The sequence below is a fragment of the Cupressus sempervirens genome, chromosome 10 (assembly GCF_028749045.1).
Source record: "Cupressus sempervirens isolate cs-2001-9-10 chromosome 10, ASM2874904v1, whole genome shotgun sequence".
Classification (NCBI taxonomy): Eukaryota; Viridiplantae; Streptophyta; class Pinopsida; order Cupressales; family Cupressaceae; genus Cupressus; species Cupressus sempervirens.
The window spans coordinates 577,822,137-577,849,905 of record NC_143127.1 but is presented as its reverse complement, the minus strand read 5'-3'; the positions used below and the strand labels follow the sequence as shown (position 1 = coordinate 577,849,905).

The 27,769-nt window shown below is 37.3% G+C and overlaps 1 protein-coding gene across 2 annotated transcripts in view; it reads right to left on the bottom strand.

The window, feature by feature from the left end:
- Positions 1-27,769, bottom strand: part of LOC149535192 (Trimeric LpxA-like enzyme) — a 288,509-nt gene that overhangs the window by 190,591 nt on the left and 70,149 nt on the right. For both annotated transcript variants that reach the window (XM_089807588.1, XM_089807589.1), the window contains exon 5: positions 24,653-24,845. In XM_089807588.1, coding sequence (XP_089663714.1) covers positions 24,653-24,845 — 193 coding nt within the window. The remainder of the gene's footprint in view (positions 1-24,652; positions 24,846-27,769) is intronic.

The window sequence follows — 27,769 nt, the reverse complement described above, 5'->3', positions numbered from 1 at the left end:
AGAGAAATTACAGTACCACGGAGCGAGAAGTGTTGGGGATGGTATATGCAGTACAAAAGTTTAGACACTACTTGTTGGCTACTCCATTTGTGTTCTACGTAGATCATTAGGCATTACTCTACTTGGTCAATAAACCGATTATTCAAGGAAGAATAAGCCGATGGTGGTTATTATTACAGGAGTTCACATTTAAGATTGTGGTACGGCCAGGGAAGAGTCATGTGAGTGCAAATCACCTATCAAGAATAAAATCGGGGGAGCCACCTGAAGGAGTTAATGATGATTTTCCAAATGCGCAACTTTTTCATGTTACAGCACTACCAGCCTGGTACACGCATTAGAGAATATCTATCGACGGGGCAATTTCCAAGCGACATGTCACCAAACGAAAGACGAAAATTGGTGCTGAGAAGTTGGACATTTCAATTAATTAATGGCCTACTGTATAAAATGGGACCAGATCAGATTCTAAGATGGTGTGTCCTCGAGGAGGAAATTCCGAAAGTACTGACGAAAGCACACGAAGGCCCAACGGGAGAACACATGAGGCCGGATACTACTGCGTAGAAGATACTGTTGGCAGGGCTATGGTGGCCAACTGTATGCAACGACGCCAGGGAGGTTGTTGCGTGTGATACATGCCAACGGGCCGAAAAACCACTGAAGAGAGATTTTATGCCTTTGAATCCCTCGCACGCACAGGAGCTTTTTGAGAGGTGGGGATTGGATTTTATTGGACCATTGAAGGTGAGTAAAACAAGGTGCCGATACATCGTGGTAGCTATGGAGTACTTAACTAAATGGGTGGAGGCACACGCATTACCAGACAATTCTACAATCAGCGCAGCAAAATTTTTATATGAACAAATTATTACAAGGTACGGCATCCCACTCCTATTGACAAGTGATCGTGGAGGACATTTTGTGAACCACGTTATTAGAGTGCTCACTACTGACTTCAAAATTTACCATTCATTGTCAAGCCCGTACTACCCAAGGGCTAATGGATAGGCAGAAGCAACGAACAAGATTCTGGTAGGAGTGATTTATAAATCCTATGCAGTTGAGGGAGAAGACTGGGAAGAGAAGTTACCATCTTCTTTATGGGCGTACCGCACTTCATATAAGGTAACTACAAGACATACCCCGTTTCAGCTAATGTACGGATAGGAGGCAATGGTGCCAACAGGAATTCATGATACCAAGTTTAAAGCTAGCGATCGAGAATAAACTAGGCGACATGGAGAGCTTACGGGAGAGACTGTACAATTTGAACAAACTCGATGAGCGGCGGTTGCAGGCGCAATGGGCCATCGAAGTTACACAAACAAGGAGGAAGGCGTGGCATGACAAGCACCTAAGATCGAACAACTTTCAACCCAGTCAGTTAGTACTGAAGTATAATGGACGAAATGAAATAAGGCCTGGGAAATTCAAAGTTAAATGGGTTGGACCGTATAAGATACTGGAAGTTGGATATAACGGAGCAATTAAATTATGGACACTGGACGGAAAAGAAATACCAGATGTCGTAAATGCATCAAAGTTGAAAAGGAAGGATCCTCCGTGTGCAAGGAAGTGAACGAAGAAAAGATGCCTGTAAATAATGTACATATGTATAATATTAAAGCCGAATATAGTTAAAATATCAAGTGATAAACTGTAAAAGTATGAAGTGATAAAATGAAACATGAAGCATAAAACGTATTGGAATTCTGGAGGAACAAAAGCCTGTAGTATGACTATAGAAAACATCATCAGATGAAAAGTATGCAAAAAATGGAGCAAAATAACAAAATAATAATAAAGGGAGAAAATTTTAATAAAGTGAGTTCAGAAAGAATTGAAAAGGAGTCCTTAATGACTGTATGGCCTTCCTTTATGACCGTACGGACTCGAGCTTTGTAATGCAAAGTTAAAAATATATATATATATAATACTATACTACCTTAAAGTAATAAAGTTGTAAATTATAAAAAGAAAGGACCGTACGGCTGTTGGTGTCTGAAGAAAACTAAGAAAAGACCGTACGGCCCCTGGGAGACTATAAAAGAAGACTGTACGGTCAGACCCAGTATAGAAGAGTGAAATGAAAGACCATACGGCCCTTGGAGACTATTAACAGACCCAACACAAGAGAACTAAATGGAAGACCATACGGCTTGAGAGGAGACATAGGGAAGCTAAATGGAAGACCGTACGGCCTGAGAGAGACACAGGAAAGCTAAATGGAAGACTGTACAGCCTGAGAAGTGTAACTTTGTCTCGACCAAGCCTCTGTCACAAAGCTGGAAAATCCGATCACTGCAGTCAATCTAGTGATTGGTTTGGATCTGAAGCTAATGAGAGTCCACCCCGGAGGAGCCAAGTGGGATATGCCAAGCATGAGTCCATCGCCATTCAATGTAGGAAGGACGCACAATGATCCCACCCTGAAGGTCAATGTAGTGCTTAGTATAAAAGGCCATCCTAGGACAGAGTCATCCCCCTAATAGATCTAGGATATGTGGATATATCTCCTGTAAATGTCCATCCTAATGTGCTCGTTCAACTTCGACGAGGTAGAGGAGATAAGAAAGGACATTTAGAGAGTACCGGAATGGAGGGAGACTGTCAATCTCAATGCCAATAGAAGCAAGAAGAGTTGAAGCCTGAGCCTGAGCATACCAACTTCAACTAAGTAAGGAGGAGATATGAAGGGACATTTAGTGAGTATTGGAATGGAGGGAGACAGTCAATCTAAATGCCAATAGAAGAAAGAAGAAAGAAGAGCAGAGGCTTGACCATGCCAACATTAGGCCTGACTAGTAGGATTGGTCACTGTGATCGCCTCTGAGGATCGATACGCCAAGTAAGAATATATGTTCCAACCCTCAGCTGAGTTGGGAAACCCCTAAAGTCAATGAAGGAACCAAGTCAATTCATAAATGGTCTCAACCATGAAGAGGTGAGCACCAAACTCGTCCAAAACGATACTAGTAAGGGTAGTCTGGTGGCACCTGATGTTGCGATGAAGGAGGGCTTGAACACACTCAACAAACGTCAAGTCGGAAGCGAAGGAGGGGCCCCAAACCACAAAACTATAGAGAACAGTCAATCTGATAAAAGAAACCATGAGGGACATCTTAGTCATGGTGTCTTGGAAGTGGTGTCAGAAACACTGCCGCTCAAGCAAAGCAAGGGAGCCCAAACCTTTGTTCACCCAGGGTGGAATGGTCAATCTCACACTATATATACCCTCTAATGAAATTTAAATATCAAACCATAAATGAATAATCAAAGGGATAATAGATCGAATAACTAGATAAATAAAATAAATATACACATCAAATGTATTAATTGAGTTGTCAAATTATATAAAAGATAACTTACACTTGACATCAATCAAAATATTAGCTTACTATAAAAAAACATATGTTTATCAATAAATAATATGATATGTTTGATACTAAATAATAAATAATCCCTAAATAACTAATGTAATAATAATAATAATATCCTCCACATTATTAATTATCCTATCCCTACAAACAAACATGGGGTCTATATATCTAACCCCCCCCCCCCCCCCTGTTGATTATAATGGGTCGCAAACTTTTAAATAAAAGTCTTAGGCAGTATATATAGCCTGTGACACCCCAACCAAATGGGGCATGGAGAGGAGCATGGAATGTAAAAGAGAAGAAAAAAATATAGATTAATATTACTCAAACTTTACAACCCAATCCACAATCAAGAAAAAGGAGAATAAAATAGAGTTGGATCGAGATAAAATGTTATAGAATACCCCCCGATCGGAAGAATAAATAACATGAAGACACGTCATCGCAGACTTAAGGGAAGAATGGAGAAAAACATATAGAAAACAATGCTTGAGAGGTATTAATAAAAGTTTGAAATGGCAAATAATAAGAAGAAATAACATTGAGAGGAGAAACGAATAAATGAGATGGCACATGGATTGCATGAAGAATAATTGCCACAGAAAAATATAAATGCATGTTATTTATATAGTATTTCTTTAAAGAAGCAAAATTAAATAAAATGAAAAAGGGTGGAATTAGAAAACGAGTCAAAGTAATACTGACATTTGTAAGGCCCACCTAATATGGAGCTTGAAACCTGAAATTGTAGAGAGGAGGACATGTAAGGTACATGATATAAAGGTAAGTATTTTATTAATTAGAAATGTTGCTTTTATTTGTTAAAGAAGTTTACTATATTACTTCTCTTTTATATTATTATATATATTTATATAATGATGTTAATGAAATATGTGATAGAGTATAATTATATTTATTTAAGAATGGTATTTATAAATTTGAGCTGGTCAATTTGTACAAAGAGGTACCCAATATATTTTCTAATGAAAGAAGTAAATTATCAAATGCTCATGGTGCCAATGCAGGAAGTGAGATCCTCGTATGAATGGCTATTGTGCATGTGCGAGAGATGAGTAACCCTGTATGAATAGCTAGATGAGAAATGGACATGATTGTGTCTGTCTATTGGACTGACACCATGGAGATTAAGGGAAACTTTATCATGGAGTATGTGAGGCATTAAGGTCTCCATCTGACCACCATGACTAGGATTAATAGACAATCTCCATGTGCCAGAATATTCTGATGATATCAACATATGCATATGTGATTGACCTTGGATAGAGGATGTCCCATCCGAGAACAATCTTAAGGGTTGCACTACAAGGAGGACGGTGGAATAACTAAGGGTTAGGGAACCCAATCTGTAGACGCCTTTAAGATTGGGGGTTAAGATAGAGGATAGAATAGTGTAAATTTTTTTATTCTTACTATGATTCTAAGATTTATTTTGCAGGTATTTCTTGTCCCAAACCAATCCTACTAGTGGGGACATTACACAGCCAAAAGGCATTGGAGACCCTCAAGGGAGGAAGCCACAAGAACCACGTTGTCAGCAAAAAGGATGGATATCAAGGCTCAGTACAAATAGCAGCCATCATTACGAGCGAGAAGTCCTTGACGAAAGCCTTGAGCTCCTCAATCTAGATGCTAAATAAAGTGGCAAAAAGCAGGCAACCCTACTTCACCCTAATAGTGCTTTGAATAGGTTCAAAGAATCCCTAAGGAGTCCTAAACCAGCCAACTACATGTTCATATAATCTCACAATACTAGTCAAGAAAATCTCAAGAGTTCCGATATCTTGAAGTCTCTGAATAAGGTCACCTAAACAACACAGTCAAAGGCTTTGCGAAAATCCACAAAGAAGCAGTACACTTTCATCTAGCAACGTTGGGCCTCCTCAATGATAGCACAAAGAATCAAGATGTGGCCCCATAGTCTCAAAGTTTGTCCTGAAATTGGCTCTACCTCTCGCCTGAAAGTGTTGTCTGTCGAGTTCCCTAAAAAGAATAGTGTTCAAAACGGTGGAATAGAGTTTAGCAAAGGTCTCCCAACCATGATGGTTATGTAGCTATCAAGGTCCAAAGCCAACCCACCTTTGTGAATCAAATGGACGATGTGTCGTAACCAAGAGGAGGGGAAACTAGTACAAACAACTCTATTAAAGAGCACAATGAAGACAAAACCCAAGACCGAGATACCCATCTTGAAGAGTTCCACCTGGAACCCTTCCTCATTAGCTACCTGCTACTGCACATGGATCTAATAGCCTCACAAGTGTTGGGGAAGGTAAAGAGATGGCAATAGGAAGTGAGGGTGGAGTGGATGGGGGGCTGATCTGAAATATCATAAAGGGTGGAGGTGCGAGAGGCAAGCGATCAAAGATCCATAGTGGAGGGGCCGCGGGCGTAACAAGGGAAAAGGGTATGCTGAAAGACCAAGGGGGACAAGAAGAGGGAGGCATAGAGGGACCTTCATTGTAAGAGGAAAAATAAGTGCTTCTTATGAGGAAGAAGGCTATAAGAGGAGTCTCAACTGGGGAAACAAAAGGGTTTGGGAGGATAAAGAGGTGCGAACCAAGCGGTGGAAGGACTTTCACTTATTGTTGAACCAATGGCTCAATCGCAAGATCAGGAGTAGTGGGCACTGCAGGAGGAGGTGATGTGGTGGGGGAAGGAGAGGATGATGGACTCCTAAATGGCAGTACCTAGGTGATCAAACATGGCAAAGGCGCAAAAGGTATCAATGAAGAGCGACTAGGGAAGAGATAGCCTGAGGTGTTAGGTGAAAAGGTCACAATCACCATCAGCAAAGGAAAAACTCGTAAAAGTGGGAGGTAGCACCAAGGAGGGATGATGCAGGTAGTAGGAGGTGCTAAGGGTGAGGTTGAGAAGGGAGTGATCGGCTAGGGGGAGACAGGAGATGCAGAACAGCTAGCGAAGGGGATACAAGACATGCAAGAGAGGGTATAGTCCACCAAGTTCGCACCACCACAATGGGGCAAACATGTGAAGAGACCGAATCATGGAAAGCAAGAAAGCTCGTTCAAAATCACTAAGTTCAAAGACTCACATAACTGTAGTAAGTGACGACCATATCAAGTCAGTGAGCCATCACTATCATCGGAGAGGCATTGTAAACCTAGAGAATCAGGATTTGACTCTATACTGCAAACTAAATCAGTCACTCGATCATGGAGGGGTATCTGTAAACCTCTAGTGCACACCTTGAAGTCCCCCAAAATAATCATGTTGCCCATAGCCGAAAAATTGTTGATACAATCTTGCAAGTCAACTTAGAGGTCCCTCTCCTCAAAACTATGGATAGCATAACATGAAGTGGCCGGCAGAAAATAGCAAACTACAATGAAGATGTCCCTGGTAGAAGAGTACTCCACTCTACGATGGATCCACAAGAATCTAGTGAAGTTGTCAGAGTATATAAGTGAAGTCACACTGGGGAGGTGATCCCTGACAAAGCAAGCGACCCTACTGGACCCCATCACCCCACCCAGGAACCTAACCTCATCTCTGAAAGCAGACAACCACTAAAATTTGGGATACCAAGAAGAGGGCAGATAGGACTCTCATGAGTCTCGACAACCAAAGCAATGTCAAAAGAACCAATAACATCTGAAAGAAGCCCAACAAGGACTATGGGGTAACATTGTCATTCCAATAATAGATGCGCATGGAACCATGAGGTGTCACCCACATGCCCAACTACCACTACAGGCATCATTTGACCAAAGAGGCTTCACTCAACTCCCATCTGGGTGGAGGAGAATCACCAATGACAGCTCTTAGGATCCTAAAGATAGCCCACTTAACGACCCACCTAGCCTCGGCAACTTGACCCTGTGAGCGCTTTAATTCTGACACCTATGATTTAATAAGATCCTTGCCAAGGTATATCATCGTGGGAAGAGAAGAGAGCTTGCTCCATACCCTAAGAACCCACATACGATCAACAAGTGTAAGAAACCTAAGGAAAAGAGTACCATCATGTCTAATCCACACTTTATTGAGTGTAGTATCTGTAATATCTAGTTGATCGCTAAGACAGGAATATCCTATAGGGAAAGGTTCAGCGGAGGAGGGAGAAAGACCCCAAACCCACAAGTTGAGTTCATGAGCCCGTCACTCATCGGCCAATCTAACTTGGACAAGTTCCTCAACCCCCAAGAGTGGTACGGAGCTGGAGCTAGAGCATATGCAAACAAAGGCCCAAGATTTCAACTGCTGCTCCATTTCAAACACAAGGGTAGACTGTTTACAAACAAGCTCAACCTGCTGGTCTACATCTCATTCCAGTTGCATTAATTTTACAAAGTAGAATTTGGATTCCTCTAGACCTTCTATATATAAAGATCAGTTGGCAATATAGTCAAGTGTGTTTAGCCACTTTCCACCCAAGGTAGACTTAAAACTCTACTAACAAAGGCATTCGTTCAGCCCTTGACACCAATAGTTTCAAATAAGTTCAAACCTCCACAAGAGAAAGTGGCAAGAAAGTGATTTTGAAAAATAGGATTTGCTAGATACATTTGCCTCAAGTTCATCTGGTACAACGCCACACAAAGATCAAATAAGATGGGGCATGACTTGATAATCAAGAAACATATTATGTGCTACCAAAAAGCGAGGTTGGGGAGTACTGACTATTTTGAACAAAAATAATGGAGTCATATAGTCATGATAACCTGCATATTATGTTTGTATAGTGCTTGCTAAAGCAAAAAAATATTCGATAGCATCTGCAACCACTTTGAAAGAATGATCAGACAATGTTTCTAATAGCTCATAGGCTATTATAGGTGGGCATTTCACTACAAATCTGTCTGACACTTTGAAACAGCTAGTTGTTTTTTGGAAGTGGATTGCAGTTTTCAATCATGTGCGCATTTTCTGTTTCAATCTCGTGATCAAATAATATTTACAAGTTCTCAGAATCAAATTACATTTACAAATTAATATAATATCTAAGCAATTTGTTCTTATTCTAGAAAGACCTCAGCTTAGATCAGAGCAGAAGAGAGAAGCACCTAGTTGTTAATCATCTTCCAAAGTGTAAGCGTATTGACAAACCTATGGTGCTAGATGGCACCAGATATATTCGATTATTTTACTAAGATTTTCCATGAAATGACAAACTTGTTTCACTTCTATGGTAGACAAAACAATTGCAATAACAGAAAGTTCGATTAAAACTTCCTGCAAAGCCCCAGGAGTATTGGAGAGTGATGAAACACAAAAGTGTGGATTTAAGGCTTTACTGCAAGCCTTGCTGATTATTGTATCGGAAGAAGACTTGGCCAAGCTTGCAGAGGCAATTGTGGCGGGGCTTGTGTTGAAAAGGCTGCCAATTGTGTCGAGGGGCATGTAAAACTGCTGAGCTCTGTAAAGGGCAAAAGTTTGGCACTCTTTAGCAACACCTTTGCAGAGGTGCCTGGAGCTCTCATTGTGAAAATTGTCGCAATCTTCATTGTATTCCTAAGAATACACTTGCTGAGCCATTATTTGGGCTCCTTAGTTGCCTATTATCAAAACCCCTGACCAAACAGGAATTATTACTGTGCCCATAGCTAATTCAACTGAAACGAACCTCTGTTCTCTTTTTACATGAAAGCCTCACTCATTAAGTTGGATTTTTGTGCAATAAATATCATTGCAAGAAAATTAAGGTCAGGTCCTCTATGCATCTGAAAATCAAGGTCAATAAATATGTCGGAAAATTGAAGGCAACCATTGAAAGTCCTATGTCACCTTATGACTGAGGCAGACATTGACTCCAGCTATGGAGAACAGGCGACAAATAACTCTACTTGTTACACACATTTTTGAAGTCTCTTCAACTTTTTCAACATACGTTTGGTTTGTGAAAGGTAAATTCAGGTTATTTTAGGTTGAAATAAGCTTTTAAAAATAAAAAATTAGAGAATTACATAGTACATGAATCAGCATAAGGCATCTATTTCGGATTTAAAGAATGAAGACGAAGAATGCGCACAAGAGGAGGCCAATTCTGTAGAATGCCATTCTTAGAGTCGGATATGAAGTTTTCATTGTGGCTATTATTCAGCACCAACAGACTTATATAAAACTACTCATATTGTTTTTTTTCTCTCTGTTCTTCCTCGAGCTTTTGCATGCCACTGGAATTTTATGTTGTAATTGATTCTTCTAATTTTATCTTCCCCTGCTCTACACAACCAGTTTAGCTCGAGCTAAAATTAGATTTTATGGTTGCTTTTATTGGTTTGCATTATGATTTTATTTAACAAGCTTTGTTGTGTCATTGTTAGCCCCTGCCTTATATAAGGCATAATGTTCCCGAAAAAACAGGAAAAAAGAAAACACAGGCAATAACACACGTGTCCAAAAGTATCTCTGCAATCCTTGTCTTCCTATGCAACTACACTGTTGTTCAACTGTTTTAAAACTTATGATTTAATTTATGATTTCTTTTCATGACAATTGACAAGCTTTATACTTTTTCCTGGAAAAATGTTTAAGACAGGTGGTTAAATTAAATTCCAGCCTCCAACGCCAATATTATAAGCAAAAGTTACTAACGTTTATCGTCAATAGTACATTATGGAGCTTGCAAATTTGAAGGCTTTCATCAAGTAATATGAGTAGAGATTTTAGCAATAAAGTTGTTATATCACAATTTGTATACATGTTCAGCAATATTTCAATGTTTTTATTTTAAATTTTTAATAGTAAGCTTTATTTTTTAAAGTGAGTTCTCTAGATATATTCAAAACTTGAGAACTTGTACAGGTTGGAGCTAATTGTATAAAGAATTGTAAAATAGAGGAACTTTATACAAAAATAAAATTCTAAAAAAATTCTATTATTTGACGGGCATTTTCTTATGGAATTTTTAGCTTGAGGAACTTAGGTTATCTTTATCTTAATTAATAGTATTGATCAATTTCTGAAAGTACCATTTAGTGGAATTGGAGATTCATGAATATTTAATATTTTAATTTATAGGCAATTATCTTAAATTTTATCTTTAAATGAAATTATTCATATAATTTTCTTATATAGACAATAAAAAATTCATTCTATGACATGTAGTTCTTGCCCGTTATTTTCCCCTTCATTTTTATTCTGCTTTACTTTTTAAATGTGATATTTTTGTAAAGCTGAATTAAAGCCTCCATATCTTTAGGCTTCCTTTATATATAATATATAAATGATATATAGATATATTTGATATAAGATTCTATTAATTTACCTTGATCTTAGTAGACCTAACCTCTAATCTTGATTGAAAATTAAAAACTTGGTGAAGATTTTTTATATATTTCATTTTTTTTTTTCCAATTTCAAGAGTAAAAAAATTCAATAAATTTATTTTTTTATATATACATATATTTTATTTATTTTTCTAATGTACAAAATCAAAGAGCTTTCTAAAAAAAATACATTGAATTTTCTCTATTAAAAACTATATTATATTTTATGAACATGAACATTGTTATAAATATATTTTAAAGTATAATTAAACTTACAAATGCATAATTATTTGTTATTGTTAGAAAGGTTAATCTTTCCTTGGATGTATTAATTGGAATATTCCAAGGGTCCCTAAATATAGTTTGTCCTCTTGTACACATGTGGAGGACATGTCATTGTTTGTCCTTTATTCCACATGTAAGGACAACTCTTGTTTATTTCTTTATTTAGTTTATCCTCCTTAAGAGGATTGTGACACTTTGCACACACCTATTATGAATGTGGCATTCATAGAAATGGGAGTTACAAATGCAACTCTTTTCTCATCTCTATATAAGAGATGCTCCTCCTTCTTTCTTCTTCACTCTTAGCACTTGATGTTATTGTATTGAGCTACTTTTGCTCCAACACTCTCTCTCTCTCTTCTCTAGGCATTTGCCTTCATTCATAATACTCACAAGGGGTTTTCTTTGCTTTCCCCTTATAAATCCTTGTCTCCATTGTTGAACCATCTTGGTGTATGCTCTTGGAGTTTGCTTATCTTATGGTAACATTGTTTCACACTTAACTTACTTGGATTGTTTCTCGTTCCTTGCTCAATATTGTTTCTTACAGTTATTTTATCTATTTTATAGTTAAATGATATATAGCTATTTATGCATTATGCCTAGTAACAGCTTAAAATTTAAACTTATTGTCAGTTTGTAAAATATGTGATAAATCTATTAAAATAAATTTATTTATTTTTTAAATTTGGTCACCTCATATAATTGTGCACTCATTGGAGATGCATTCTCAATCTCTCATACAAATATTACAGTAGCTCCCCATCTAGTCTTGTTATTAATTATTATGATTCACTGACATACATGCAAAGTGTTGTTTTATATAAAAATGCTTTTGGTACCTCTACAATTAACATTCTACTTGTACCTTCTCAAAAAATAAAATAATTTCTCTCTCTTAGTTAAAAGAGAGGGACTCCAGCTCTCCAAGAGCTCTTGCTTTTTGTAGAAGATTCCTAGGCTATTACTACCACTTACAATTGTAAACTCAATGGTGTGCTTGCCTTTTGTTGTGTGTGTACTTATGTGGACACTAATTAGTATTGACTAGGTTCCTAGTCAAACTTTCCTAAGTATTAATAATTATATAGTAGCATGTTAGAGTTATATATATATATATATATATATATATATATATATATATATATATATATATATAGTTATTTTTAACCTAGATAAAATGTTGTGTAATTAATTTAGAAGCAAGGATAAATTTTATTGTATATTTTGAATTGTAGAAAATGATAAGATAACATGAATATTATTTTTATTTCAATTTTTTACGGAAAGCTACGTATAGTTTTTTATTTTTATTGGTGTCAAGATAGCGGTGTATTGTAGAATAGCATTTAAGGTAAACTATTTCAAACTTCCTATATGATTGTAACTCAAAAGCCTAGACATCTGTTTTCTTATTTATATCTCTTGCTTAAAATGTATAGAAAAATATAATGGACCATTTATTGTTATCCCTCAAACAAGTACAATGTTATAGTTTAATCAAATAGAGTTTAACTCATTTTTTTCACCTAGATTCAAAAAGTAACCCATATCATCACTAAAATTCTGTAACAAAGACAAACCTCTTTTTCATAGTTACAAAATCATTGACAGCCCTCATCCCTACAAATGAAACAACAAATTTAGTGTTCGTATTTATTATCATGAGCATACATACAAGATTCTAACCTACATCAAATCAGTGATAACTGATATAAGTGATGAGTATGTGAAGTCCAAAAATCACCACCTTTCGCCTTCAACTACCTCTTCAATTGTTAGTTGTATATGCTTCTATAAATGGTAGTGTACATGCTAAGCACATCATATTGGTTAAAGGTAATAAGAGATTTCCCTATTTCAAGAGTGCGCATAGGCCAATTTGCCAAACTACTAAACACTTTTGTGTTGTGTGTTTTGTCACCATTTTTGTAGAGTTGTTTTAGAAAAGATTATCTGTTTTAGATAAAATGGGGTGGTGTGAGCCTCTTTGTAGCTCTTTCTCATCTTCTTCAAGGGAGGTCATTCATGAACAACAGATCCTTTTTCTCTCGGATTTGGAGGATATCTCCATCAGTTGTGATGTGGGGTATTACAATAATAGATAAGTCGTCTATTATTAGTTAATGGTTATCTATTGTAAATATCTAATAAGCTTTAGTTTGCTTTCCTTTTTTGCTTTCTCTAGAATAGAATGCTTTGATTCTTTACGATCGTTTTCTAAGGGAACATCATCTCATTCTTTTGTATAAATTGATCTTTCGGTCTCTATTAATATCAAGCAAGTATTTACTAATTACTTCGTAATATGGTATCACAACATATTTCTTAATTTTTTTCAAAAAATATAATATCTTTTCCGAAATTATCAGAGTCAATTTTTGAAATTATTCTATGATTCTTGCTTCCTAATCTCAAAACCCTGAGATTTTCAAACTAGGGTTTTTTGTTTTAGTTTTTTTAAAAATCGTGGATTTTTTTCTGGAAAAATTGCAAATTGCGGATTGGAGAAATCGGACCAGTCTACCCTAACCGCAACTTCAACAAAATGTGTGTTTCTACCGCACGATTTTCTGCAACCACAATTTTTCTTTGGCTGCCAGATTTGTGACTGGAATTAACTTAAATCAAGACCGGATTCATTTACAAAATTGCAAAAAAAAAGGTTTGCGTTTTTAGTTGCCATTTTCCAGACGGCTCTGAGTGTTTTACAACCACCTGAAATTGCAATATCCGCCCCTTTTTGGAGGTCCAATACAGTCATTCTTGTTTCATGGCTCTGTGTTTTTTTCCCAACAAACACTTGCCACTACAAAATCGACCATTTTATCAACGAAATCGCCATTTTTTTGCAGATTTGGCCTCCATGGCCACCGACTAATTTTTTGCCCAAAACACTAATTTTTGGGGTCGCAAAAAAAAATTGATTACAAATTCTTCATGGTCTTTTCGGTAGCTCAACTGGGTTTTCTTTTGTTTTTTCTGGGTGCCTCATTTTTTGTGCCTCGATTTTTGAGCCAACAGATCTAGAAACCGACAACATATTTCTTATGGGTCTTTCGAGCTCTCTTCTAGGTCACTCTCTGATTCTTCTAGATCTTCCGAATTTTTGCCTCGAAGAATGTGCCTTCATAGATTTTCACAATTTTTCATTGAAAAACGTGCTATGGCATCTCTGACAAATATCCTGCTCGAGCATAACTCCAAATTCAATGGTCGCAATTATGGCACCTAGAAGCAGCGGATCATCGTGATTTTTGAATATCGGAACACCGATCAACTTGCTCTGGGTGTTACGAAGCGTCCGACTTCTCCAGGTCCTGATCAAGATACATGGGATCTGAATAATCGAGAGGCAGTGATGCTTCTCAAATTATTCGTGGCTGATGATCAGTTTTCTCGAATTCCATCCGACAAGACAGCTGCTGAAATCTGGACACATCTCAAAGGTCTTCACGAGACTCCTGACAAGAGCAGAGCCTTCTTTCTGAAAAACACTTTGTTTTCTACTGTCATGGATGAGAGCACCTCGCTCCAGGCACACCTGAATCGGATTCAGGAAATCTGTGCTCAATTACTTGCCATCAGTCGTAAGATGGAGGAAGAGGATATTGTGGTTATCACTATTCAGAGTTTACCCAAATCCTATGAGCATTTTATCGACTCTCAACATCACATCTTATGGTGTTGATCTGAAGTTCACTGATCTCTGCACACTGCTGCTTCAGCAAGATCAGTGGAAACAACAGTTTGGTAGCAACTCTAGTTCCACCTCCATAGAGCAAGTCTTTGTTGCGAAATCCTTTCAAAAGGATAAGGGCAAGTTTCAGCAGCCATCTCAATAGAAGTCTTCTGCTCTAGCACCAAATGGTTCCAAAAAGAAGAACATTCAAAGCAAATACTGCCACAAGTTTGGACACATGAAGGTTGAATGTCGGAAGCGCTTAGCTGCACAGTCTAAGCAATCAAGTTCACACCCCAAAGCGAACAATGCAAAGCACACTGAGCAGGCAGAATCTGCTTTTTACGCCTTCATGGCTAAAAGACCTGCAAATCATGTGAAGTCATCTGCCTTTTACATTGATTCAGGTGCCTCTCGTCATTTCACTCACCCTAGAGACTGGTTTATTGACTACTAGCCTTATTTAGACTCTGTTATTTTGGGTGGCGGAGAAGAGTACACGGTTGTCGGTAAAGGCAACATTTAAATTTAGTCTATTGGGAGGAATCTCATATTCCTTAATGTGTACAACATTCCAGGGATGGAACTAAATCTACTCTCAGTCAATCAGTTGCTGCGACATTCTCCACACTTGGCAGTCACCTTCAGTTCACATCAGTGCACCATCACTAACTGGGCGACTAAGTCTAGTGTTGCAGTGGGTCTTGAGGATCATGGTCTTTTCAGACTTACTGATTCTAGTGATTCTCAGGACTTAGCTATGGCTGCTCGGCGATCTTCTATCAGCACACTTAGGCATCAGTGATATAAGCACTTAAATGTGCATTATCTCTCATAGCTTGCTCGAGATGAGCTTGTTCTTGGATTACCAGAGATTCAGACTCAACACCTTCAAGTTTGTGACGCATGCCAGGCTGGGGAGCAACATCGCACCCCTTTCACCAGTGGCGATTCTTGGAGAGCTTCTCAGGTAATTCAGCTTGTTCATGCCAATATCTGCGGCCCTATGACCACTCCTTCTGGTCTTGGGTCCAGGTATTTTCTACTGTTTGTTGATGATTTCAGTAGAAAAATGTGGGTGTATTTCCTTAATCAGACAAGTGGGGGGGGGGGGGGGGAATTTTGCTAGCTTCTTGGATACACGTGGCATCAAACGTCAGTTAACCACACCCCGCACGCAACAACAAAACAGTGTAGTTGAACGCCAGAACAGGACAATCACCGAGATGGCTCGTTCCATGCTCGAACACAGACATGTTCTGAAGCAGTTTTGGGCAGAAGCAATTAACACTACAGTTTATCTGTTGAACCGATCACCCATAGTGGCGGTCAAAGGTAAAACTCTGGAAGAGGCCTGGTCAAGTCGCAAGCCCAGAATCAGTCACCTAAAGGTTTTTGGCTCCCTTGCTTTTGTTGGGATCCCTGATGCATCACACACCAAGTTGGATGCCAAGAGTCAAAAACTGATGCTCGTTGGATATAGCAGTCTTCACAAAGCCTACTGCCTAATCGATGTTGAGACATCCCGTCTCATCTACAGTCATGATGTAGTCTTTGATGAGCAACGAGGACCATTCCACGATGGCTCATGATTTGGGAGTTCGGCTTCCATTAGGTCCACCTGATGGGAGGGCTCTAGTAGCTCCTTCAGCTCCAGTTATTCCAATGATACCTGTACAGACACCTCCGGCTTCTCCTGCAAGATCACCTCGCTTTGTAGATGCTTCACCAGAGTTCGATCCTGATTCTTCTGATGAGGATCCTGCTGATCAAGCATCTCCTAGTACTAATGTTGATCCTTCTCCTATTTGGCCTAAGTGGTGACCTAAGACACTTGTTGATCTTCATGATGATGAGCTCATTGATGGGAGAACTACTCAAAAAAAGAGCAAAACTATAGATTCTGTTAACTTTACTCTTATGGCCAACATTCACAGTGTGTTTGAACCTCAAACATATTCCGAGGCTAAAGGCATTCCACAGTGGGAACAGGCCATGACATCTAAACACCAAAGCCTGTTGAAGAACAACACCTGGGTCCTTTCTGATCTTCCACCAAGGAAGAAACCCATTGGCTGCAAATGGGTCTACAAAATCAAATACAAATTGGATGGTACTTTGGATAAGTACAAAGCTCGTTTAGTGGCGAAGGGCTTTTCTCAGCGTCAGAGCATTGATTATGAGGAGATCTTTGCTCCTACTACAAAGATGGGCACCATCAGATTAGTCCTAGCCATGGCAGCACAGTTTGGCTGGAAGGTCCATCAGATGGACGTCAAGAGTGCTTTCCTAAATCATGATCTCCATGAAGAGGTCTACATGACGTAGCCTCCTAGTTTCAAGGTTGCTGGTAAAGACCATCAGGTTCTCAGATTGGTAAAAGCTCTCTATGGTTTGAAGCAGGCCCCTCGGGCATGGTACATCAAGATTGATAAGTACCTCAGTGATCAAGGCTTCAAGAGGAGTTCTTCAAACTCAAATCTGTACATCAAGACTACTGACAATGACATCATCCTTCTAGTTATTTATGTGGATGATCTGATCATCACTGGCAGTTCGGCATCTTTGATTCAGGGAATCAAACAGAATTTATGCCAGTCTTTTGATATGACTGACCTTGGGCTCATGCATTATTGCCTATGTGTTGAAGTTTGGCAACAATCTTCTGGTATATTCATCTCTCAATCCAAATATGTCAGGGCCCTGTTAGAAAAATTCCGTATGCAAGATTGCAAACCTACATCTACACCTATGGAGAAAGGTCTCAAGTTATCAACAAAGTCTGATTCTCCTTCCGTCGATGATATGACATACAGGCAACTAGTAGGCAGCCTCATCTATCTCTCTGCTACTAGGTTGGATATCAGCTTTGCAGTCAACTATATCTCACGCTTTATGACAGCTCCTAAGGCTGATAATTGGATGGCAGCAAAGCGTGTGCTTCGTTATGTGAAGGGCACTTTAGATTATGGACTTCTGTACTCTCGAAGCTCTAATCCTAAACTCAGTGGGTTCACAAATTCAAATTGGGCAGGCTCTGTTGATGATAAAATGTCAACATCTGGATATGTGTTCAGTTTGGGATCTTGTGCAGTCACATGGACCAGTAAGAAGCAGCAGGCAATTTCTCTCACTTCTACAAAGGCTAAATACAGAGGGACTGTTAAGGCAAGATGTGAAGTTGTTTGGCTTTGTCAGATGCTTGGGAATATGCAGATGTCACCAGCAGGTACAACTACTCTATTTGTTGATAAGGAAGGCATTATCAAGTTAGCACAGAATCCAGTCTTCCATGAACGAACCAAGCATGTGGATGTTCACTGTCATTACATATGACAACTGGTTGAAGACGGGACTATCGATTTGCAGTATGTTCCTACCATAGATCAGACTGCAGACATTCTCACCAAGCCTCTTGGTCCTAATAAGTTTGTTAAATTCAGAGAACAGCTTGGTGTGTTAGATAGATTAACCATTAAGGGAGGGTATTACAATAATAGATAAGTCGTCTATTATTAGTTAATGGTTATCTATTGTAAATATCTAATAAGCTTTAATTTGCTTTCATTTTTTGCTTTCTCTAGAATAGAATGTTTCTATTATTTACGATCTTTTCCTAAGGAAACATCGTCTCATTCTTCTGTATAAATTGACCTTTCGGTCTCTATTAATATCAAGTAAGTATTTACCAATTACTTCGTAATATGGGGTATCTAGTGGGAGAGATAAAAGGATTTCTAGACATGAGGAGGCTTCATTGGACCGAGTGAGAATTCAATGCATATACTAGGAGCAAGAACCTCTTTTCTTTATTCTCAATAGTTGATAATTCAATCTTAATCAAATGGAAGTTGGTGACTATCCCATGTAAAGGGGTTTTGGTTGGTGAATTTTCTGCTGCAAAGCAGAGAAAAGGTGTCAAGTGGATTCCTCCAAGGGGGCAGATGTTTAAATTGAATTTCGATGGTGCTTCCAAGGGTAACCTAGGAAATTGGAGCTAGGATGTGTTATCAGAGACTCTAGTGTGTGGGATTATTAAGGTTGTTAATGGAAAAATTGAGAATGGCACGAATAACCAAGCTAAGGTAAGAGCTATGGTGATAGGGGTCAAGTTGCCCTTGAAGATTGGTATTTCTTACATAGATATAGAAAGAGACACGGCTATCCTCCCTACAAAATGTACCATTGACTAAATTTCAAAAAATCAAAAACACACTGATTCTTTTTTAAATTTCACCATTTTATCTTCATGATCTGCATATTTTGTGATCGAAAACAACAAAAAGTTTGAGAAAAAATCACCGTGGTTTCGTGAATCTGAACAAAAAACATGTTTGACTTTATTTTGTCTTTGGTGCATTTTGTCTGGAAATTAGCCAATGCCTATAGAAAGTGACTCTCAAATAGTCACTTTGACCTTATCAAACCTAAGGCCAGTTAATTGGGATCTCCAATATGTTCTGGGAGAAGTTTGGATGCTTCTCCCAAGATTTCAAGAATTTTAGGTGAGTCATTGTTTCTGAGACTCTAATAGCCCTGTAGACTGGTTAGAAAATTTAGGGTCAGACTATGAGCATCGTAGGCTGGAGATGAATGCAGCAGAGATTAGAGACATGCTCAGATATTCCTTTGTTGCATCTAAATTGGCATTAGAAGTGGGTCTGTAGAAGAAACGTGCAACAACATGAAGCCAAGGTACAAGGCAGACAGGCGGCTGCTATGGAATGCGAGAGAACATTAGCTTATGCATTCCCATAGTTGGCAGGGGCATGTCTCCTGAGAGAGGTGCAGATTGAAGTTGGACCTCCTTGGGATCATTTTGTACATTTTTGTTGCAGTCCAGTTTTGATAGTGTAGATGACTAGAGAAGCATTCCTAGTGTGAGAGGTACGGGTGCAAGGAGGTGTTTTTTCATCTGTCATTCTTCCTTAATAGCTCGATGGTGTTGAATTTTCAATAGAGTGTCTGAACATAAATTTCTGAACAGGCAGATTGGTTCTTGTATGTTTTCATGGCAGTGCGTCAATGTAGTATTGATATCCTCTTCTTCGTGGATCAGGGGATGGGATATCATGGACTGGTTTTTTGTTAGGTTTTTCATTAGATTAGTAATGGATGATTAGTTTGTATATTTTCCAGCTCTTGTCCTTTCTTGCAACACATTTCCTTAAGGGAACATCTCTTTATAGTTTTCTTCAATCATTAGATTTGGGCACCTATATCTTCTGGCAGATACAATGTGTTCTATCCTTATGCATACATCTGTAAATGGCATCATATTCTTAGGAAGTCTGATTGTAAGGATGACATAGGGGCTATAGAAAGTCCTATGATATAGTTTTCAGTTATTCATAGGTACTTCACAGTGTCTCTGGCCTTTCATCAAAAACACAAAAAGAGTGGTAGCATAGTTTAAAATTTAAATTCATAAATGAAACTACATTATACCATCTTGTTTTGTAAAGAAGAATAATGAGTCTGGAATAATTTTGAAGTTGATCCATTTTTTTATAAAATAAACTCAGCATCTTCCAAGTGCCCTGTTTGTTGATAGGAGTAAATGGGCAATGCTAATGAGGTGAAAAATAAGGAGGTCAAGTATGAACACATCACATTATACCATAACAAAAATTTTAACTCATTTTTATATTCTAACACTCTTCCGTAGGTGAAAAAAACATCAGTGGCCTTAGCAAAAGATAGTCTACCTCAGCCATACATACTACCCTTAGAATACCAATAAGAGAAATGTACACACTACACAGAAGATCTCTATTAGTCTTTCAAGAAGAGATGAGACATGTGAAATACCTCCTTATTGATGAATTTATCTTCATAGGACAAAAACTACTTTTGTAAATAGATAATAGATTGTGTGAAGCTTTCCCCCATCAACAAAAAATGTGCTTTGGAGGTACATCTACAATTCTTCTTGGTGACTTGGCACAACTGCCCCCTATCATGGATAAACAAATCTATGCATCACACTCAAATCCAAATGCCAAATACGTTTGGGAGCAATTCACAAGGGTTATCACATTGATAACCATATCTCACAAACAAGGTGACACTAAAACTCAAATTGACTTTTGTCGCATGTTGCAAAACATGCGCAATGCAAAATTGTCTGAAAAAGATTGGGAATTACTAATGCAACATAGAAACAAAATACTACATGTTTCTAAACAAGGCGCTTTTGACCAGTCAATGGACCTTTACTCTACACACAATTTAGTCAGGTTGCACAATAGAAAAATGCTTAAATTACTCAATCTTCCTATTGCACTTAGTATTGCAATAAAAACGCACCTACAGAAAAACCTTGATAGTGATGTCGATTGACTTCTAAAAGAACTCTTGCTATGTAAAGGCCAGTGAACAATGTTAAAAACAAACCTTTGGATTCAAACGGAGCTTTTAAATGGATCACTTAAGGAGGTGGTAGGTATTGTGTACACATTCGGGTTGTAAACCCCCAGAACTACCTCTATATGTGGTTGTCCGATTCAATAGTTATAATGGCCCACCTTGGGACCAAGATGACCCAAAAAATTTACATGTAACACCTATAACCTTGCGTAATCATATACAAATAACATTATCCATGTCATGGGCACTCAAAATACATAAATCCCAAGGAATGGCGCTTCATAAAATAACAACTGATATTGGTAAAATGAAACGACAAGCTTTGAGTTTTACAGCTATATCAAGAGTTCAACTACTAGATAACCTTTGTATAGAGCCACCATTATCCTTCAATATATTCAAGTATTAAAAACAATCCATATGCAATTATCATAAAAAAGGGAAGAGTTTCGATTGCAACAACTCTCACCATAGTGCAGAGAGGTATGAGATATTGTACTTTCCTTTAATATATATGACTCTATGTATGTTTACTTCATCTATTTCTTAATTAGCTACATTTACGCATTTCAACATCATCTTTCCCTAATGTATAAATTTGTCGTAATATAGGTATGGTTAAAAGATACCCTTTGTGGTGATGTAATACAATTTACTGATTTATGCATATTTGCATATATCCAATATCAGCTATTAATGTCGTTGGTTACCATATTTCTATTGTATCTTTTGTGTATTACATTGTGGGATTCTATTATGTTTATGTTGAATGAAATTGATTATTACATGTGTTTTGTGGAGGAACTATTTGTAGCATGCTATGTCTGCACAACTTGAATTACATACATGTTAATCGTAACCTAATGAGACTTGGTGATCTTTAACAACGAATCAGAACATCCTTCTAACCTTTCATAAAACCAAGCAAAAACTTCCTAAAGAACCTATTTGATGAAACTAAAAGGAATGTCAAACTGAAAGGTGCAAACTTTAAGCAATGTCTATGCAAGGATCACCATTCATCAGAATTTTTAATTAATTAAAAATAGAGGAAAAAAAGTGTATTTTGATTTTTAAATTATTAAAAAGAATATAGTGAACATGCAAAGTTTGAACAAGCAATAAAAAAACACTTGCATAAATGTCCATGGCAATGTGCTCAAATTTCATCCACAACATGATGAGAAATATTAACTTAAACTCTAGAAAATGTCAAGTTTTTATGTAAATATTAGAAATTAAACAAGATTAAAAGATTTACCAAATATGATGGCTTGTGTTAAAGCACTTTGTAATGAGTGCACATGGCAATGCACTTATGGAAGTAAAAATAATTGACAACTAAAGGCTTACTCATTGTGACAATAGACATGCTCCCTCATACAAATGAGAAGCCACTCTAAACAAGACTCTTTAGACTTAAAATTAATTATAAAATAACCCATAGAATCGATGGATAATTTTCAAACATTGTGATTTCTATCTTGGATTTTCGTTTTCCTCTTCTACATTTCTTATATAAATTTAAGAATATGAATGTAACTATATTGGATTTATTTATTGACTTTGTCAAATTCACAATGTTTAATTTGTTTTTTGTTGTTTACATTCCTTTCATGTCGTATTAAATGTCTGGAAAAAATATACGTGGGCAACAATCTTATATAGACTTCCACCTTCTGTCACTATTGGGGTACCCCTTGCTCCTTTGCATCAGATACAAACACAAATTTCATCAGGTAACCAAACAGTAAAAGAGAAGACTGGATCACAACAGTTTGATGCAGAAGCATGCAAACTTGGTGGGAGTCCTAGTTGTAATAGTTATGTTAGATTGGTAAAGTCTAAAGTCACTTGTGACTTAATTTTTACATAATATCTCTGTACTGCATTGTCTAAATATCTGCAGTTAACAAGGTTGGCAAGTTTATTGTTACATTACTACATGTACTTCATAATATGTTTTCTTTTGTCTATATTTGTTAATAGTAACTAAATGTTAAGGTTGTGACTTGTTGAAGATTTCTGTGATCATGATGTGTAACCTTGAACGGGGAAAAAGAAATGTAAGTTGTTACACATAGTTGTCGTGAAATGAAAGCGATAAAGGCTGAAACCTTATCTTTTAATTATAAGTTGAACTCCACTTATATTGATTAGTTGTTGGCAACAAATAGATCATCTTTATGCTGGAAGGTATAAAAAGAAATCAATATGAGGAAGAGCTTGTAAATTACCTTTGGTTTATTGACAAGAGATGTGAAGCGAAAGGTATAAGTGATACAAAAGATCTGCCTTACTATATATTTGCAAATAGATGAAGGGGCTGTCTAGCATGGACGGATGTATGTATCTATCTCTCTAGAATCTAGAGGTTAAAAGTAACAACAATTTTTAGCATCTGGCATAAAATCGGAAATTATAATGTTGATATATATCTGATTATTACTTGAATGCCTAAGGAAAAATGAAAAGTGATTCATTAGACTTGTTAAAACTTGTATTCAGTGCACAGTACATAGAAAGCATAAGCTAACTAGTACCATAACAAGACTTCGGTAAGACGTAAAGAACAATGAATAAACCATGAAACATGATAAATGACTCTTCATGGGTATCCATTGTGGCTGAAAACTATACTGAGTACGTCCATAGCACATGAGAATGAAAATCATGAATACTTGAGTCCTAAGGGTGTACTTCAAGAAAATTTGAATCTGATCAAGGTTATTAAGGGAATGACTCAAGATCATAACCACATTAATGATGATACTGACAGTGAACAAGTGGGTAAAACATATTAATGACTAAACAAACTCAAACCATGTGGATAAACAGGTAATTAGCCAAAGAACCACCTCTGAAAAAAATAAAAATATTGGTTTTCAAAGTAGTATCACATAACCAATCAAATGTAGACATCTTTTCAGCAGATTCTATTCCATGGCCACACCAGTGACCCCAGGATGGAATTTCTGTCAGTAGTATTGTGGGGAGAATATTAAATAAATTTCCAAGATTCAATTGTTATGAAATTTCAAAGTAGTTGTTGCAGCCTTGTCTGTGTGAAAACTTATATTTAGGTTGAGTTTTTTATCCTGAGAGAATAAGTTGGTAGTTCTGGATCCTTTCCCACCTAGATACCTTTCATATTTAGAAGGTGCAAAATTGATCTTTTATAAATCAAGAAAACCTTAAAGAAAATTGATTTTTATATGTGTTTTGGTCCTTGCAACTTGAATCTCTCATAGGTATGTCTACTTAGGAAGTATATAACAAAAGAAATAAAGCATACAAGCAATTTCTCCATCATATTATTGTCCATCAAGCAATTCCAGTTCAAAACATTTTATCAGAACAAATGGGGTGAACAGATATTCTCACAGAGACATGGGTAAAAATAAAATGTTTTTTGTATGGCCTTATTTACATGCAATTTGAATGTAAAGCAAAAAAATTAAATCTAAAATCTAAAAATGGGTATAAAGATTAATCAATAGCCACACAAGACATGTAAAATGAATTTCTTTAAAACAATGAGCTTGAAAAGTGTACGAGTGCTGTCCCTTATCATTTTACTGAAGATGAAACATATAAATAAACAAAAATAAGAAAAAGAAAGTTTCATATCAGTTGAGAAATATTGTAATCACTCAGAAAATAAAAGTTTATACAGGTCCAACCTGCTGCTTTATAATATTCCTGGCGATCCAATCTTACTGGAGGACCATTACTTGAAAATGGGATATCTGGCACCAGTGGATATGTCCAACGTTGAAGGATATCTTTACTGACAGCATCATAAGACCTGAAATTGTCAATTCTTGCAGCATACTCTGAGTGGATCTCATGTGTGAAGATCTTATAACCCATAACCTGGATGCAAAAAAATCTGATATTCAATTCTCTGTATAAAATAGCATAACCAAAATGCAAGGCCGTCTCATAAATATAATTGAACTGGAATTAAAAGGCTAATTGACAGTTGAATGATTCTCCATTGGTGATGCTATTTGTAACAAAGTCATCTCATGAATGGACACTTAAATGTACTATATATATAGGCATTATCGGAAAAAGTGTATGCCATCTGCTCATCATTAGCTTCTCCAATGTAAATATGACAAAAAATAAGTCTTTCATTGAGAGATTGTATAATTTATTCATTATGTATTTTTGGATTAATCATAATATAGCTGGGACTCACTTCCTTTTAGTTCTAGACAAATATTATCTTTTACTTATGCAAAAATAAAAAGTTTGAAATATACATAGAGGTGGGGGGAAGGATATGCCATGATTGGACATACTGTATTTACATTCATGAAATGTGCGGCTAACCCTAACAATGTAAAAAGTTACAAAATCTGCTAAAGGATGTAGAAAGCAATTTAAACTAAACCAGGTAAATTTGCAAAATATTGGCTATTGAATGTCACGAAATTCCTATTTGGGTTTTTAAGTAGTTATCCTTGAGCAAAGTGCAAGTCATCAGGAAAGTCAATACAAATATAGATGATACAAAACAATGTTATTGTAGAAAAGGTAAGCAAATGTACCATGAATGGAATGCATTATTGGACTATTGAGCAAGCAAAAACACTAAATAATGCCTCGAGATATATGCACAAGAGAAAAACTCAAAGGAAAATAGAAAATCTATACCTGAAATCAAAATCAATGTGGGAACATAAATATAAGAAAGATTAAAACGTATTTTCTTTGAAGCAAAAAGAACATATAATGGAGGAAGGGATGTTTTTCATATCAACATTATTGCAAAGTTGAAATATGACAAAATCAAAGGAAGAATGACAAGAAAGGACTTGTCAAAGGGTTGTGACTCTTTCCAAGAGTTGCAACTAGAAAAGGTCATGGCTCTTCCAAAGGGTGGTAATTGTGAAAGATTATGACCATTGCAAGCAGTTGTAACCTTAGTTATCGAAGCGCCTTGGTGCAGGCTAGAAACAGATGCAAATGCCTAGAGAGAAAGATCTAGGCACAGAAGCCCTATGGATGTCTTTAAGAACTGCATCATGGACTCCTAGATGCATGGGGATGCATTGAAAGCATCCCCAGCTATCCGAATGCCCAGGATGCACTTCTCAAAGGTATCAATGAGGCCTTCGAGCACATCCAGACATCCAACATCAACTTTTGCACTTTAAAATCACTTAAAGCACATTAAAACATGTGGTTTTTACATTTTTTTCCTTTTTCTTTTCTCCAATACCCTAAAATAATCATAAAAGAGGTCATTCCATCATTTTGCATCTCATTTTGTTTGCAGCTAGGCTCTCTTCTCATTGGGTTTCCATTTTGGTAGTTTGAAGGTAACATGATTGATTTCGAAGAAGATTCTTCATGGGGATTGTTTTTAAAGAGGATTGACAGGAAGGACATAGAACAATTATACAGAATTAGCCCAGCTTAAGCAGAGTAGAGCCTTGGGCACTTATATTGAGGATTTCAATGGATATCCATAAGGATCCCTAACATGACTGAAAATAGGAAGGTAATTTTGTTTGTGGAGGGATTATGTGAAGGACTCAAGAGGTTTATTAAAGTGCTGAAACTCAATACTCTCCAAGATGAGATGGCACTTGATATGGATGGTTCATCGAAAGCAGTTCAGCCCCCTAAAAAGCCATTCAAGGGGCCCACTCCACCTAAGTTGGATTTTGAGTCCAAAAATCAACTAAGAAGGAAAAACGTGTGCTTCACATGCAAAGAACCTTGGACCTCAGATCTTAGATGCCTTGGGAAAGGTAAGGTTCACTACATTGAGGTGGTTTTAGCTGACGAAAATGAAGATCATGATAAGAAGTGGATCGTGTTGTCGGTAAATGTATAATGTAGCCGACGGGTAGAATAGTATCCGAACGGGCACGTGACGCTTGAGTCACCCCTTTGGAAAGGTATATGTACACGTCCAAGATGGACTTTGGAATCATCATGGATCATTGTAGTCATTGTAATCGGATTGTAATCATCAAGTGCATACATGAATAAAGTACCTGTTCCGCATTGAGTCTTGTTATACATGTGTTAAACTTCTTACCCTGTACGGTAAACATTTGGCGCCATTGCCAGACGTACCTAGAACGAAGGAATGAGGATTAATGCCGAATTTGCCAAACAAGGATCGGAACAAGGTAAAAGATAAAAATGAACTAAGTACAGCAAAAGAAATTTTAATTTTAACACAGCAAGCAAAGCGCAAACAGAGACTTCAGCAGATTGCTGAGGGGCACCGAAGGGGTGAAGAGGCACAGACAGAGGGAGTGCACTCACCTAGTAGACTGAGGAGTGCCGAGGAATTGCTGGAAGAAACTCGACAACGCTTTAATTTGGTGGAGGAAACAAAGGAAGAGTTCCTTAACCTGTATACACCGAGGGGAGAGTGTCTGAACGAAAGGGAAACAACTCGCACGGCTCAGAGTGCCGAGGGAGCATGAGCATGGAGTGATCTCTTCGTTCCCGATACATCGAACGAACGGATACAGGCAGAAAATAGAACAAAATCACTTGAAGACTTTTCACTAGACAACACAGTTGTTGGAAACAAGACTGTTATCCAAAACAGCGCGGAAGTCCAGAACAATGCGAGAGTCATGAACAGTGCAGGAACACAGAACAGTACGGGAGTCTAGAACAATGTGGGAGCTCAGAACAGCGTTGGTACACAAGTACCTCAGAATCAAAGGAAAGTAACGATGGCAGGCCCTAAAGAAAAGTTACCCAAGTTTCACAGTGATGGTTCAGCAGACCCTATCAGACATTGTAAAACGTGTGAAACC